Source organism: Centropristis striata, chromosome 4, assembly GCF_030273125.1.
Source record: "Centropristis striata isolate RG_2023a ecotype Rhode Island chromosome 4, C.striata_1.0, whole genome shotgun sequence".
Classification (NCBI taxonomy): Eukaryota; Metazoa; Chordata; class Actinopteri; order Perciformes; family Serranidae; genus Centropristis; species Centropristis striata.
The window spans coordinates 30,642,923-30,659,379 of NC_081520.1; the positions used below are offsets into that span (position 1 = coordinate 30,642,923).

The 16,457-nt window shown below is 37.3% G+C and overlaps 1 protein-coding gene across 3 annotated transcripts in view; it reads right to left on the minus strand.

Moving 5' to 3' along the window:
• Window positions 1–1,128: 1,128 nt before the first annotated feature.
• fam168a (family with sequence similarity 168 member A) overlaps window positions 1,129–16,457 on the minus strand; it is a 34,196-nt gene continuing 18,867 nt past the window's right edge. For all 3 annotated transcript variants that reach the window (XM_059330505.1, XM_059330503.1, XM_059330504.1), the window contains 5 exons: window positions 15,376–15,456; window positions 10,691–10,836; window positions 9,502–9,688; window positions 7,069–7,195; window positions 1,129–6,303 (listed from right to left, as the gene is read on the minus strand). In XM_059330505.1, coding sequence (XP_059186488.1) covers window positions 7,083–7,195; window positions 9,502–9,688; window positions 10,691–10,836; window positions 15,376–15,456 — 527 coding nt within the window. In that variant the 3' untranslated portion in view covers window positions 1,129–6,303; window positions 7,069–7,082. The remainder of the gene's footprint in view (window positions 6,304–7,068; window positions 7,196–9,501; window positions 9,689–10,690; window positions 10,837–15,375; window positions 15,457–16,457) is intronic.

Genomic DNA, 16,457 nt, shown 5'->3' on the forward strand with positions numbered 1-16,457 from the left:
AGATTTAGGGCAACACTCCCATTTAGTGTAATACGTCTTGCTTGATTTGTGACTCATGCAGAGATTGGAAAAATGCCAGAAGTACTGAAGTCACACCCTTTTAATATATTAGGTGTTCTATGGAAAGGTGATGCAACGATGTATAAGTTGATGCATCTTTTCTGTTTATTATCAGGAAATGTGGAAGAGAAACCGGTTCACCTGAGCAAAGTTAAGTAAATATCTTTTTACTGTTTTTTTTCCCTTCACGATAATGTGATGAGGGTAACTTTTAACACATTGCTCATTTTACCAGATTTAAGCTACAAGGGAGAAAAGGGCAATAAATTCAGAATAAAAAAGCCCACAGGATGATTACCCACATCAAACTGTTGGTGATGCAAGTCTGAGGAAGGTACTTTACTTCATGTTTTACAGTCATGTGACAAAGTCCAACAATTCTGAACCAATATTTTTGATAATCTATGTGAGATTGAAAAGATGCAAATTCCACCTTGTCCTGGATTATTATTATTACTATTATTTGTTTTGAGTGATCATTGAGTTTTGACCACTGGACAGGATAAACTTATTAAAAGCTTTGTCCAAACTAGTATGATTGGCAGACAAATACTTGTCAGGGAATGGAAGACGGAGGGTCTGCCCCCTCAGCGAGAATGGGCTGTGTTGATGTCACGAGTTGCAATATTCAGAAAAATGTCATGTAAACAACTGGGTAGACTGGATCTATATAAGGCTCCTGAAGGGGAGTATATAGTTGAGACATTAGTTTTCAGTTAATTGTGGATAAATGCATATCAGTGCTTCTTACTTTTGTATGTATTCAAGTTTGCTATTATTTAAATTATTTCTTTATGCAATGCTTTTTTTATTTCTTTGTTGTATTGACCTTACCGCGATTCATTTTCTGTGTCTTAGTTTTATTCTATTTTATGTCTTGTCAGTTTGTAATTGTTGTACATGAAGGAGCACGGTGATAGATGCTTGTAAGAAAGGGTGGTGATGGTGTTTTTTTTCTTGCTTTGTGTGTGTGTGTGTGTGTGGGGGGGGTTGATTGTTATAGTTGAACAATGGGAAAAATTAAAAATGTTAATCACAAAGAATATAAAAAGCCCACACAACACAATCTTCCTTTTATAGGAAAATTTTAATAGTTATTCAATGTTCTACATTTTACAGTAAATATACAATTACAAACTTGGCTTAGTTATAGTACTAGATCACTAACTGATCTTTAAAAAAAACCCTCAACAACAAAAAAAAAAATAAAACATAAAAAAACAAAAATGAAAAACAGATTTACACTTCATATCACAAGCCTGACGCTGGTCCTTCACTCCGGACCAAATAGCTAACATACAGTTCACTTCTCTCAACGCTGAACAGACGTTGGGCTTCAGTTTCAAACACAACCTTACGGTAACAGATATACCATAGCATGTGCAAACTGGGTACCAAACTAAAACTTCCAAAGTTGGGGTTGTTCCTAATACTCGATCCTGGGGGGGGATACGAGTACGCTTTTTTTTTTTGGAAGACAAGGAATTTCCACTTTTTGCATCACATTTAGTGTCAAATTAAACTAAGAGATATCTCTGACAAATTGAAATTAAAAAGCTGCAGCAGAACATCAAAGACATTTAAGAGCCTACTATTCACTGTGATAGTAGTGTTTTAATTTATACTCATGAAAACTAAGACTTAGCAACTGCAAGGCAAAAAAAGACGAGAGGGGAGGTGGAAGGAGAGGAGGAGTGTTTATGAATGGTTCTGCTCGCAATTTCACTGTCAAAGTGAAGAAGGGCAGAATTAAAAGTATACTGGAGGTGGAGAAAAATAATAATAAAAAGAACTGAGTCATTAATGTTACCATCTTTCAACGTTTGAAAATGTCACAGAGGACAAAAGTATTGAGGAAAATAAAAAGATGACAGAAGACCCATGGTTAAGACAACTTTGCATTTCCTCCCCTGAACACATCGAGGCGTCCCAAACTCTCCATTTCCACTTAAGTGCAAATTGAAATAAACGAGAGGCAAGGAATGCAGTGAATAACTAAAACCTGCTCTGTGGGAGTTTTTTTTTTTAAATTCAGCTCCCCCAAATAGTTGTGGGTCTGCCTCTCTACTGAGCCGCCACATTAAAAACAAGAACCAGTTTTTAGGAGCATTGGTCCAAAAAAACTCTGAGAAATAAAGAAAATCTCAGTGCTCAAAATGTGACATCCAATTGTGATTATTAAAAGTAAATCATTTACTGATTTTGGCTCAAAGCCTTGAACCATGGTGATGCCACTTCCAGACTTGGTCACTGGTGACACCTAGTGTTTCAAAAGGCTCAGTGGAGAATTAAAAAAAATACAATAGATTATCACCATTAGTGACACCAATTTAACGACCATTATAGAGTTTATTATGACTGCTACTGGTGAGGGTGGCAAAGGTCAGACTGAAGACCAAAAATGAAACTTAAAAGTGGACATGAGAGGGAGCAGAACATATGATCTGACATAACTTTGCATCCCTGAATGTTTGAATGGTTGCAGGGATGCAAAACAGCCTCTGAAGTGAAAGTAGGATAAACACGGAGAATACAGTAACAAAGAGAAAAAGTGAAACAGGCAATATGCATCAACAACAATATGAGGAATAGGACAGCAATAGGAAAACACAGATTCACAGGAAGCTAGACATAACAAGGACTCAGAATTCACCAGTTACTAAGGAGAAAGTAACGAATATTCACTTAACAGTTGGTGAAATATGGCACAGAACAAAAGGGGCGTAGAGGGTTTTTTTCCGTTCATCTTTCAGTACATCTTTGCACCCACAGAAGAGAAACGGACAGCAAAGATGGCCTCCAGAGGCATCAACCAGATAAAGAAAAAGCTATCCATTTCACTTATGTAATAATCCTCTTCCTCAAAGTCTTTAAATTCAATCAAAACGTGGGATTTGGTGACAAAAACATCCACATGCTTGTTCAGACCTTGTCCCAACTTCTCCCCTCCTCAGTGACAGATATGTAGAGGACAAAGATGCAGAAGAGGTAAAAAAAGAAATAATATTAAAAGCACAAACAGTAGCTGCCACACTGATGCAACCATGCTTAGCTAGAAATACATTACTGTACCACTTGCTGTATAAATATACTGCATTTTTTTTTAAAACTTAGAGATCCAATGCTATAGTGAAATACACCTGAATATTATGCATACCCATTATGCTCAATTGACCAGAGGGAAAGAAAAAAAAAAAAGATTTAATTGAAATACTGACAGAAGTAGTGGTTGGTTAAATAAATCCTAATGACGAGTAACATTACTGCTGTCGCAAGAAAACCCAACTTTCTGTTTTCTTTTCAGTTTTACTGGCTTGAGTTAAAATGTACAAGATCTTTAACGTGGTGGGAACACTTTGACCCGATAAAATTCACTCGATATCTTCTAAAATACAAGGGTCGCTTTAAAAATAAGGCTCAAAGATCTGACAGTTTTCATCCGACAGCGGCATTATGCAATATTTTCTTGAGAATTAACCTACTAGTGTACAAACATCTGGACTAAGAATACCTCAAACACTCGACCTTATTGTTTTATTTTTAATTACAATATAAATTGCTTCTTCCTCCCTCCTGCACTACAAAGCCTAAGTACCTGTTACTTAGCATTAAATTATAGTCAAGTTTTTTTTTGTCTTATGTTGTGCAATATTTCCTCAAAGTTATTCAATACCCAAATTTTTTGATATGTTCTACATCTCTTCTTAGCAGTAACTGTAATAATTATTGAATGGAGGCTGCATATAGAGCCTGTAATCCATATTTAGAGATTACAACAATAAGCATTTTTTTTAAAAATCAATTCAAAACGCTGATAAAATAATCACTGTATGTTAACAGTTGGAGGCATTCCCTCTTATTTTATTGCAATATCAAACCACTTCATCTACATACCCACGCAGTAAATGCTTTTTGTTATACAAATCTGTACTTTACAGATTATGAAGTTTTCATTTGAGTCTTTTTTTTTTTTTAGTGTGTGTGTTTGTGTGTAAATCCTGAAAAATGCCACAGGCCTCACCTACATATTGAACCCCACCACCACTACCAGGTATGTTAGTAGTGTTTGATTAGGATGGGTCATCCTACTGCCGTCCGAATATATGCCTTTACATGTGTAAGCATTAAAAGGCAACAGAAAATGGCTGTACATGGTCCATGTCTCATTGGCTCAAATATAATCCTCAAAATATTATGCTGGATTTAAAAACAAAAGAAACAATTATGTTGAAATGCAGTCAGTAAAAGCAGATGTGTTTCAAACAAACAAAAAAAAAAAAAAAAAAAAAAAAGACAGTGAAGAAATAGATTAATCTTGTTTTTATTGAAACTACTAAAAACTCCCAAAAGCCAACTGGACTGAACTGGTTAAAAACCAAGCGACTGAGTGACATGGCATCATCACGGCTCTGCGCTCTCGCTGAAATATCTTAAAATTCTTAAACTGTTGTAGCCATGAACACTAAAACCAGCACTTTTTTTTTTTTTTTACTTCAGTGCTCTTGAAATTCACATGTAAATATCCATTGAATTAAAAATTTGGACCCAAATTCAGAGAATTACAAATCATCCCCATGACACGGACCAGGTGTTTACACACCAGATCCCTCTGATTGGACACATATCTTCCCAAATGTGGTGCAAAAACCACTAATATCAGTGTTTGGTCTTTTCAGCACTCACAGAACTGTGGAATGAACGAGCGCACCAAATCCTATCTGTCCATCTATCAACAGGTTGTTTTTTTTTCCACTAGTCCATTTTTTACCTGTATCCTCAAAAGAGTCTGGGTTACTATTTGTTAAGTGTTTGGTTACAAAGTCCTTGTCTGGAAGGGAGGAGGAGGTGATGTAATCACAGTGAGGAATCAATGTACAACACATGTAGTGCAAAAACTAGCGTGGTTTTAACTTGAGTGTTTGTGTGCTCTCTTGCAGGTGAGACGCCACAAACAAAATGTCTTGTACCTTGAAATGAAATGACCCGACTGTGAATATGCCAGCTCCTCCTCCTACTTCCTCGTCTGCTCTCCCTGACTCATCCTGCTCTTCTCTCTTTGCGCCAACACAATCCCTTTAAACTCCTTCTCTGCTGCCTGCCATGCACACCGCTACAGACCAATGTTCATGTGTGTGTGTGTGTGTGTGTGTGTGTGTTTGCTTTTGTTGATCAGTAACAACGTAGCTGGAGGTTTTATAAAGTAAGTGCCACTAAGTGATCATGTGTTTTTTCCACCACAGGAGCCCCTGTGTGTGTCTGAGTGTGTGTGTGTGTGTGTGTGTGCTTGTGTGTAAGAAAGTGTGCACGACCACCCATGCTGTTGACAGTTATTATAAATATTCTTACATTTTCTAAAGGCATTGACCTACTCTAAGGTTAAGATTTAGATAGTGTCACAACATACTAGCCTGCATAGTATGTGGCATGAAGTAGGAGTTTTTTTATTTTAGTGTGTACTATGTTAGTATGGAAAGAGTGGGACACGCAGCGGGATGGGTAATGGTCTGTAAGTGCTCTGCTCATAGCACGAACATGGAGACGTAACAACGGGGATGACGGACTGACTACTGCCGGACATACAGCTATGCGCTGGAAGACGACTGAGAATAAACTGAAAATTAAACGAAGCTGATAAAAAGAGACAAAGGGGAAGGGAAGGTAGGGGTAAAAAACGTAATTCTGTCGAGTATGGTAAAAAGAAAGATAATCAAAAAAATTAAATAACCCGATAACTAAAATGGTTATTATGCTGAAACCCTGTGCTGAGATCTAGTTGTTAGAAATTTGGCAGCATAAGTCAATATGTCTTTGAAGTGACTGATGGAGATGATAATGAGGAATAAGTGCCCAATATTTTCCAGCCAACTGAGCAGCAGCAGCAGCAGGAAGGACCACACACACACCAGCACAACACAGAAACAGGAGCAACTGACACCCGTGATTGGTCAAGAGTCCTTCTGGAGTTCCAATGACAGACACATCAAAAGAAAATGAGGAGATAAAATAAAAAATAGCCATACAAAATAAGGTAATGACTGGTTGGCAAATGAACAGAGAAAAAAAAATAATAAAAGCAGCTTTTTGTAAAAACGTTAGAGAATGTCGCATACTAACAATAACAATAATAGTAAAGTGGCTGTTGCACTTTAGTTTTGTTCTTGCAGACAGGTGCCGAGTTCCCATGGTTACCAGTGGGAGCCCGTGTAAGATTTGAGCAGTTGCATACGATGGTGGACTCCAGATCTGGTGGGAAAAGAAGAGCAGAGGTGATTGATTAAAGGCAGGGCTGGGCGATATGGCCTTAAAATAATATCATGATATTACAGGGTATAATTGCAATAATGATATTCATGACGATATGACAAAATAATGAAAAACTTTATGTATAAAACATGATTTTTTAAAAATTATTATTTTCAAGTCTGTATGAATGAAAGTCATACAACAAAATAAAAATCAACCATAACCACATCAAGATTTAACTTAAAAAAAAAGTGATTAAACATTTTTTCTAAATTAAACCACATAAAAGAGTATTAAGTAGTTTAAATGACCGGTTACCTTGACAACAGTGAAATGCTGCTTACGTAAATGAATACAGAATATCTTAAACAATCTGAGTGGGCCCAGTTTGCATAAAAAGTACTTTTACTTTTGTTACTTTAAGTAAGTTTGGTTGCTGGTACTTTTGTAATTTAACTAAGTTTTGACATCACTAGGTCAAGAAGTAGGAATGTTGCCATTATCATGATATGCTTTTTTTTTTTTTTTAATCACAAAAAATATACCGGTATTATCATGAATGATACGATATGGCACACCTCTAATTAAAGGCTGTCTCAGACCTCTGAGGACAGGAGGGGAGAAAAGAAACTGACAGAGACAACAGGAGAGGAATGAAGAGGGGGCGGGGTGGGCGGAGGAGGCAGATGGAGGAGAGAAAATTAGGGTGGTGAGGAACATTTAAAAAAAGAGGGAAAAGCAAGAAGCAGGTGGGCTGACACTTACATGATGGGTGGGCTCTACCAGTGAGGCGGTACGTAGCTGTACCCAGGTGTCCCCTGGGGCCTGTAGGTTGGCACAGTAACTGGGTGTCCTCCAATCTGGGCGTGCTGGGGCGTTGTAAGCAGTGTCCCTACAGGAAGTAAAGAACACCATTAATGAGCTTCAGTCACTTTTAATTGTATCTGTTGGACAGAAATGATGGCTCGGTTTGTGGCTCTAGTTAGTCTAGTAGTCGTAATGACTTTCATGTATGTCAGCATGTCTATTTTCTAGTTAGTTTAGTTTCTAATTAGTTTATTCAAAATGTTGGTGCATTTTCCCTTTTTGTTCACTATGTTAGCACCTATGGTAATTTATGCCAACTCTAGATAAAACTAGAATCACTGCCTGCCAGTAAAAATACTTATTAACCTGCCTTGTACATAATAAATAAACCTTAAGGAAACAGAGTTAATACTAGGGCTGGGCGATATGGACCAAAAGTCATATCTGGATATATTTAGGCTGAATATCGATATACCCCAATATTTTCATCGCAAAGTGAGAGCAAATGTTCAGTCAAAGTCAAATATGACATGTCACAAGTAGTTTCATTGAAACTGTTTATTTAGGTACATAAAGGTAACATAAATACTCCATAACAGGAGTAGGATTTGTTTTTTTAAAAGTCAAAACTCCATAAAGTGCACATTTAAATAGGAAAATATGTTCTTTTCTGAAATAAATATATTTATATGAGAAAAGAATAACAAACATTACAAACCCTAGGGAGGGAGGGAGGGAGGCACACACACACACACACACACACACACACACACACACACACACAGTTAAAAAGGTATGTTTAAATTGATTATCAAAATGGTTGCCCTTTAATGTTCTGTTGTATGATAATTTATTAATTGTTTAATTGTTTCAGCTCTACTAATGACTTTCATGTTTCGTCAGCATGTTGATGTGCTACCAAGATTTACATTTATTAATTCATCTTTTTTTTAAAATTTGTTCAAGAATTTTGGTATATTTTCCTTGGTTTGTTAGAATATGCCTTGTGGTTTATGCCTCTGCCACCAGTGAAGCAGTTTACATCCATGTCTGTCCAGACTAACTTAAAAATGTAGTGAGGCTTTGAAGGAATTTAATAAAATGCATTATGTGTATTTTTTGGCAAAACGTGGATGCTTCACACACTTCTTCAATGGCACCACAGAAGATCAATAGTCACCAGTCTCAAGGCTGTCAAACATTACTGTCACCAAATTGGTATCCAACCAAAATTCTCCCCTTCTGTTCTTGAGTTATGACGTTGAATAATGGCCAGAAAAGTGTTGACTGTGCATTATGATGTCACAGTAAAGATTACCATAAATTACTTAAAATCACAGATTACAGTTAAGAGAGAGCACTGAAGATGTCAATGCCTTTAGCCGGAAAGTAAATCTCCTAAAACTGAAATTAACAGTCACTTTGGAGTAGGGCTGAACAATTACCGGTAGTTGCATTTCCAATTATATTGCGATATGATAGAACACTATTTTCTAATTGCAAAGGCCACGATTATACTCTGGTCACGTGCCACGTGAGCGGGAGCAGAGCAGTGGGGCAGTAGATGGCGATTCAACTCAAAGCTGTCTGCGATTTGCCATTAAACCAAGAGAAGAAGAACAAGAGCAGCCCAGGCTGCTTTAAATGAAGAAAAAGCAACAACTTGATGCGCTGCTGCTGTGACGATGACCTCGGTAAAAAAAAAAAAAAAAGTCCGACCACCTGTTCTTTTTATTTCTGCACTTTATGACTGGACACCAGTAAGATTTGTATTTATATATAGACTATAGATATAAAGATATAGACCTACTGTACTCAAAGTGTATATTATTTATTTTATAAATAATGTCTAGTAAAATTCACAGACAGTGTTAAAGTGCAATCCCAATGTTTATTGCAAGAACTTGTACGTTTTCTAAATATTTTTCAGTGGTTGAGCCACAAATGTTATTTTTTATGTTTGCACTTAATTTGTTTGTTTAATTTGTTGATTTGTTGCCAGTTAAAGATCAGTAAGATTTCCACATTGTTTTCACTGATTAGGCTTATTCTGGAGCGTTTGCCATTAATTATTACATATTTACAAGGCTGGAAATCAAATCAGTCAGTACAGTAAAGTAGTAAAATAAAGATGGCATACAAATTCATCCATGTTTATCTCATTTCATTATAACCTATAGACGTTTCAAACAGAAAATGTATATGCTGAGACTATTGTGTTGTGTTGGTTAGACTACAGAGCGATGTATTGCTTGTGAACAGAACAGAAGATGAGGAATTAAAAAAAAAAAAAGTTGCAGATTAAATAGCATTATTGGTGAAAAAAAATTGCAATAAGATTTTTTCCCAAATCGTTCAGCCTTACTTTGGAGTCGGTGGTTCTGGTCTTACCTGCACTCATGGCCATGGTTGTCCCAGCTACCATCCCCATGGCAGCCATGCCGTTGTTGCGGGGGGCAGGTACAGGGACCGGGGCGGGGTAGAGGGCTGTGGAGGGGATGCTGTTAGGCTGCACCACGGTGGTGTGATGGATCACATGTGGCTGAGCCGCATACACTGGCTGGGTATAGTACGCTCCCTGACAGGACGCACACAGGAAACAGTTGGTGAAGCATTTGTGCATGATAAATAAAGCTTATTGTAACATTTTCATGTTTAGTTTATTTGAAGGAAGTCTAAGAAGAAGGTTTAACTACAGGTGCATCTCAGTAAATTAGAATATCATAGAAAAGTTTATTTATGTCAGAAATTCAATTCAAAAAGTGAAATAACACATTATATAGATCCATTACACACAGAATGAAACATTTAATTTCATTCATTTAATTTCTTCTAATTATAATGACTATGGCTTACATTTAATGAAGACCCTAAAATTCAGTGTCTCAAAACAAATGTAATATTACAAAAGACCAATTTTAAAAAGTATGTGTAATATGGAAATGTTGGCCTCTAAAAAGTATGTCCATCTATATGACTCAATACTTGGTTGGGGCTGTTTGACTTCAACTACTGGAAATTGACTTTTCATTATATTCTAATTTATTGAGAGAGATGCACCTGAGAGATTCCGGTTCCTGCAGTGGAAAATTACTTTCTTGAACTTTCCATCTCTTCCTCGTTCTACACTTTTCTTCTCAAACATCCATTAACCATTAATCCAAATTACAAAATGATAGCTTTGTTGTTGACTTGCCGTGAGTAACCGCATCTCAAACAAAGCTTTTTAATCTGTCATCTGTTTAATTTGCTCAATCACCTGTTTTTTCTGTGGAAATGCAAACTAAAGTGACTTTTAGCTCCCGATGTTTCATCTCATCCACACGCAACATTTGGTCAAAGCTGACATTCAGAACTGCAATGTCGCATTTGTGAAATTGCTTCACCGAATTGTACCAACATGCTGTAAAGTGTAATCAACTAACCAGACACAATATGTGCATGTTTATGAATTGATTCAGTTAAAAGGCACTGCCAAATGAACAGGTGCAACACGACAAATCTGATCAACATGTTTCAGTGGCAGAGTACGCAGCGTGCCTCCGGGGTAGAGCTGTCAGATGCAATTCAGTCTCCTTACCTGTGCGTATATGTTCTGCTGAGGGTAGGCACTGCGGATGGGGTACATGGCTGTTGGGTATGGGGTGGGGGTCGGGGTGTAGGGAGGGGGCGCTCCATTTGACTGAGTGGGGGGCACTTTGTACGGGGTGCCTGCTGAAGTATATCCTGAAAATAGGAGAGGAAGGAAGAAGAATTTAGAGAAACATTAAAATGGAACAACCCATTTTATTAATCTTTTTCTCATAAGAGTCAGGTGATAATTACCTCCACCAAGGAGTAGGCCGGTCACGATAATTACTATATCGACTTATGGTTCGATATGTAAAAATGGACAAGTTCGTTTTTTTCTTGACTCTTCTGGACAAAATATTGTTGTTTACATGTGCACTTTTTTGTGCTTAAAGTAAAGTTGCAAATGTTTGACAGGGAGCACACACTGCTGTAAAAAAAGATATTTCACAAGCAGCCATTCCAGCCGTTTCTATGTTATTTTAATAATAAAATAATATAATGCATGATGATTATCTCATTGCAATCTTTTGTTAACAGAGCCTGAAAGTTTTAATATTTCTTTTCCACATTTCAATTCCAATGTTAAATATTCGAGATTTAGAAATTCTTTGCTGTGGAAAAGGATGAACTTATTATGCTCCAATATGGTTCTAAAACTAAAACAACATTGATACTATTGTTTATCGTGATAGTTTCTGGGAAAATATATCGTCCTAAAAAATGTGTTTTCTTGACAGGCCTACCAAGGAGGTTATGTTTTCGGTTTGGTTTGGTTGTTTTTAGCAGGATTGCAGAGTTTTATGAAACTTGGAAGGGTTAAGCATGGATCAAGGAAGAAACCATTAACATTTGGAGCCGATCTGACTCACAGGGCAAACGCGTCATTTTATACTTTCCCTAAGATGTTTGGTATTTTGCTTGAAAAGTAAAAACTGATGGTTCGATATTCTCAAATGAGTGAGTTGGCTGCTTTTCCTCGACTTAAATGATGGGAAAATAAAATATTTTGGGGGTTTGGACAACACAATATTTCTGATATATTTTAGACCAAATGATAAAAATCATTAATAACCATTAGTTGGGGTCTTATTTAAAGGTTTTCTCTTTTGCATTTCTTATAAAATCCACCAGATGGGGGACTAGTGCCGTCTTTTGATGGGACTTGAGTCAAAACAATACAGCCAAGGGTTTTTGTGTGATGAAATACTCATTTAGCCAATCTAACCATGATGTTTTTTCTTCTAAAAAAGGGTCAGAAGTCTTAAGTGTGTCGACAATGGAGTATAATCACAATTTTATGGGAAATACACAGAAAAGCAACTTCCCAACCTTAATGGCATGAATATGAATTGAGTGTAGCCACAATTTAACTGACACTACTTCAAAAGAGGTTAACAAACACAAGGTCTGCTGGCAGAGAGTGGTGGCATCTGGTTCAGATGACTGCATTAAGGTCTGCTGATAACTGGGCTCTGCTCTGTGGGGCGCAATACCTCTGAGCCGCCACTCGGAGGAGCCTGAAGGTCAAACATGCTACTAGCTAGTTGCTGCTGCTGAGCTTATGAAAGCGCTTCTCTCACACAAGGACAAGGGAACAAAGAGATGCTGGAGCTGCTATGTGTGTCTCAAAGTGTGTGTGTGCACTCTCTTACACACACACACACACACACACACACACATGCATGCATGCAGGGCATTAGAGGACAATGGTGTGTGACAATTACACAAAAGCCCTGCTGATAGAAAACAGTTTGAGTATTCAATGGTCTTCAGAAATAATGACATTGACCATTTCTAATAAGAGCTCGTCTGGAGGTGGATGTTTGTCTGGGACGCGAAATCTAAAAGACTTTAATTTCACCATACATTAAGCACTGCAGAATGCATAGAAAGAAATGAGCAGTTAAACATAACCGCTGCAGATTTAAACAACAGCGTCAATAACAAGGTTCTTTTGTTGGAATGAAGCTGGGTGAGCTTTGCCAAAGCAAACCTGATATTTTGTTAGACTTCCAAAAGATAAAACCAAAGTGGGGGAGGGGACGAGAGGAAAGGGGCTTCAAAAGCAGCACAGATGAAATCTACAAACCATACTGCCTCGGTGAGACACTTAAAATTCAGGAGAAGAGGAAACATTTTGAGTTGCTACCAATACCACAGATTCAGAAAATTATATCTTTTAATGATTTATAGTAATTAATACTTTCAAGATATGTTTTTATTGAGGGAATAATCTTTCAAATGCTTCACTTCCTCACAGTATAGCACTTCTTCAAAAAGGACTCTATTGTTCTTTTCATTCTAGATACCAATTAACCATCCCACCTCTCTGTCTGGAAACGCCTAAAATCATTTATAAAGTCATACAGTTCTTTGCACATCTTGAAGATCCTACTAAAAAAAATATTATTAACTTATTGATTGCACAGCCATTTTTTGACATCGATCTTTCAGTTATTTTACAGTTTTATTCTTTTGTCTCCCGATCAGTTTTTATTTTTCCTTTGTTTGTTTGTGTATCTGATGCTGTTAATTAAACTTGATTGCTTTCCAGTCTGACATCCCATCAGCCTCTCCCTTTCTTCTTTGCTTCTATACTTCCGATTCTTTTGTTTTTTGATGTATGCGTCATAATGAATGTACGAGTCTGCTGATGAAACCCAACTCACTGCGGTTAAGACATCTGAAAGTATTTAAGATTAGCAACAATTGGACAAGAATTGATTGTTTTTGCTTTCAAATTCTACAGTAAATACGTGCCTCAAGCATATTCATATAAAGCAAATAACTATAAAGTAAAAAAAGAAAAGCTTTCCTTTTACATGCTTTTAGGAGACACTACAGACACATGCTGGTGGCAATTTGTGTGGCCCCTTTAAACTATTACAAGCAGGTGAACTATGTTGTAACATGTGACATCTTATAATAAAAAACACATTGACAGAGCTTTCACCCACCCATTTTTCAATTATTTATTGCCAAACGGCTAATTATTGTTTTTCTATTACAGCAAAGCAGAAAGCACATTTTGCTTGAGGATGCCAAATGCTGGAAACAGTGTGGGTTTCGGGAAGCCAATCACTGTATTATATTTTAGGAGTGTCCGGTGATAAGACCTTTCTGGGCAGCATTTCACAGAGCACTTAAAAGCACACTTAACACTGATCTGCCCCAGCAATTTTCCACATTATTTTGAGGGAATGTTCATTTTTTAGCTCAGCGCCCTTATGAATATACGTTTGGTATTTTAAAATTCCAAAAAACCCATTGAGATCTTGTTGGTCGAAGTCTGACTTTCTATGCAAAAAGGTTCAAGACCCCGACACATTAAACTATCTATATCTATACAGACAGACCATATCTGGAAAGCACAGAGACAACTGCTACTCCCATCTGCTATGGGGGAGCAGACACTGAGCCCCAGCAGAGCACGTATCTGCTGCTATAAGGCCACTGGCAGCTGTTACTGGCTCGTTTCCCACTCCTTCACCATCAGTGCCCTTTAGGCTGAGATCACCACTTAATCCACGCTGCCTCCACATTATTGCAACCTGTGTCGAGCTCTAAACAACCTTGTTTTCTCAAAATGTATTGACAATTTGAAGCATGAGTTTTTATTGCTGGCATAAATAACTCACATCAATTACTAAAGCTGTGGGTAGACATTGTTAACTTTAGGTTTTGTTTAAGTTACAGAAAAATGTTGTGCAGCTTTGTAAAGCAGCAGCTGTAATTGATCACCTGACTTCAAATTACATCCGTGCATGTTTATTCAACACAATAAGCCTTAACCTAAAAATCTGACTATAAAGCAGTTGAGTTACATGTTGGTATGAAATAAAAGTTGGAGTATGAACTGGAAATGTTAAGAAATCCCTAATTGCCAATAGATTTTTTTTTAAATTTACATCCCTAACAATATTGTTGAGTCAGGTTTGCAAAGACAATGGTTGCATTTCTGTTGTTTACCTCATGAAATGTGATGTTTAATTCTCTATGGGAGCCGCACAATAACGCTCTTGGCGTTTTGGCTCTGTCTGCACATTTGTTTATGTTGTTGGATCCTTTCCTTCAGTTTCAACTTGTTAGAACTTGGCCCTGTAGATTTAACATTTTCCATTTTGCATTCTGCAAATAAGGAATCAAACAACGGGCAAGAGCATCATATCGACTTTAAAAAGGAGGGAGAGCAGACGGGTTAACACACTCTACATTTTAAATATAATAATTATTATTATATTATATTATTATTAATATAATAATAATATTTAAAAAAGTGATCAATTATGCAAAATCATCTGCATGAACACCAGCGTCTTTTAAACAAAATGTCAATGGATACCCTATACTCATCTCGCCATCTTTGTGGTGTTTCTTTGATTTTTTTTCCATGAAAAAGGACAAACAGCTCACTAATTAACTCCATAACAACACAAATTTGCAGTAGCAGCAACCACGTACACACATGTATCAACTCTTGTGACATCTTTGCCACATTTTAACCTTCTAAGACAAAAGCTGCCCCTGTGGGGAAATGTTTGTGGACTGACCGACAAAGAAAGCCATAGAGCTGCTGGTCACAGTTAAGAAGTTGGGGAGACTGCAATCTCTCCAGAGATACTACCTTGTTAAATATAACCAAAGTCCTTAAATGGACTTTCTGTATGTGTGTGTGCATGTGTTAGGGCTCACCTGGTGGATACCCAGGACTGCCTGTTTGATAGAGGTTGGGTGTATAGGTGGGAGCCGTGGCAGGATACCCTCCTGGATAGCCTGCAGGACATCACAGACGAGAGAAAATATCAGAAACCAGAGCTGAACAAACAGAAAGGGCCACAGATGCACCCAACAAAGACACGCACGCGCACACACACAGGTAGGGCAGTATTTGGTTTGGAGCAGGATGTGCACAGATGGAGCTCATTAAAAAATGTCTGCACCAATAACACAGTCGGCTGAATGAGTCTTACATACAGACGAGACACACCTGCCAATATGGTGTGGGAGGAGATAAATTCAGAAACACATTAGCGATGCACATGTGAAGGGGGAGGGGAGGGGGGCTCACACACATACTTTTGTGCGTCATCAATTACATGTCAGCAGACAAAGCACATTTTGACCAGAGAGAAAGCTTTCACTGATAAAAAGGTGCAAGTTCAACACAGCGAGACAAAGAAGGGGAGAGAGGAGAAAAGCAGAAGAGTTAAGAGATGGTATGTAACTGAGCGAAGTGCTGCTCGCTGCTCGCTATTATTGGCTGTTGGTCTCACAGACGATCTGTTCTATAGCCTTGAGCCTCGGCTATATCCAGCTTCGGCTGCTGTAGGTTGAGTCAGTCACACGTAACAGGTTTAATAAATACGTATGAGTGCTGTGATGGTTAGGTAATGTTGACTCAGTTTAATGCATTTTTATTAAAGATTATACAGGACCATTATTAATCTAAATAAAAATAAATAAATAAATGTGACAAAGGAGTTAGGGCTAGGAGATAATGGACAGAATGGCATATCCTGATACAGATATTATTTTTATTTAATTAAGAGCAAAATGAAAGTGAAATTTTAGAAAAAATTGAGTACATGTTCAATTTAGACAACTAAATTGTGTAACTGCCAACACACTGAAGGTGTTTACTATTAGAGGTTTACAATTTACAGAAAATTCAATTAAATGTGTTATTGTGGATATTATCCAATAGGAGTGCATATTATGTTTTAATTTAGTGCTGAACACCATAATAGCCTTATTAGTTATTAAACGATTTGTCC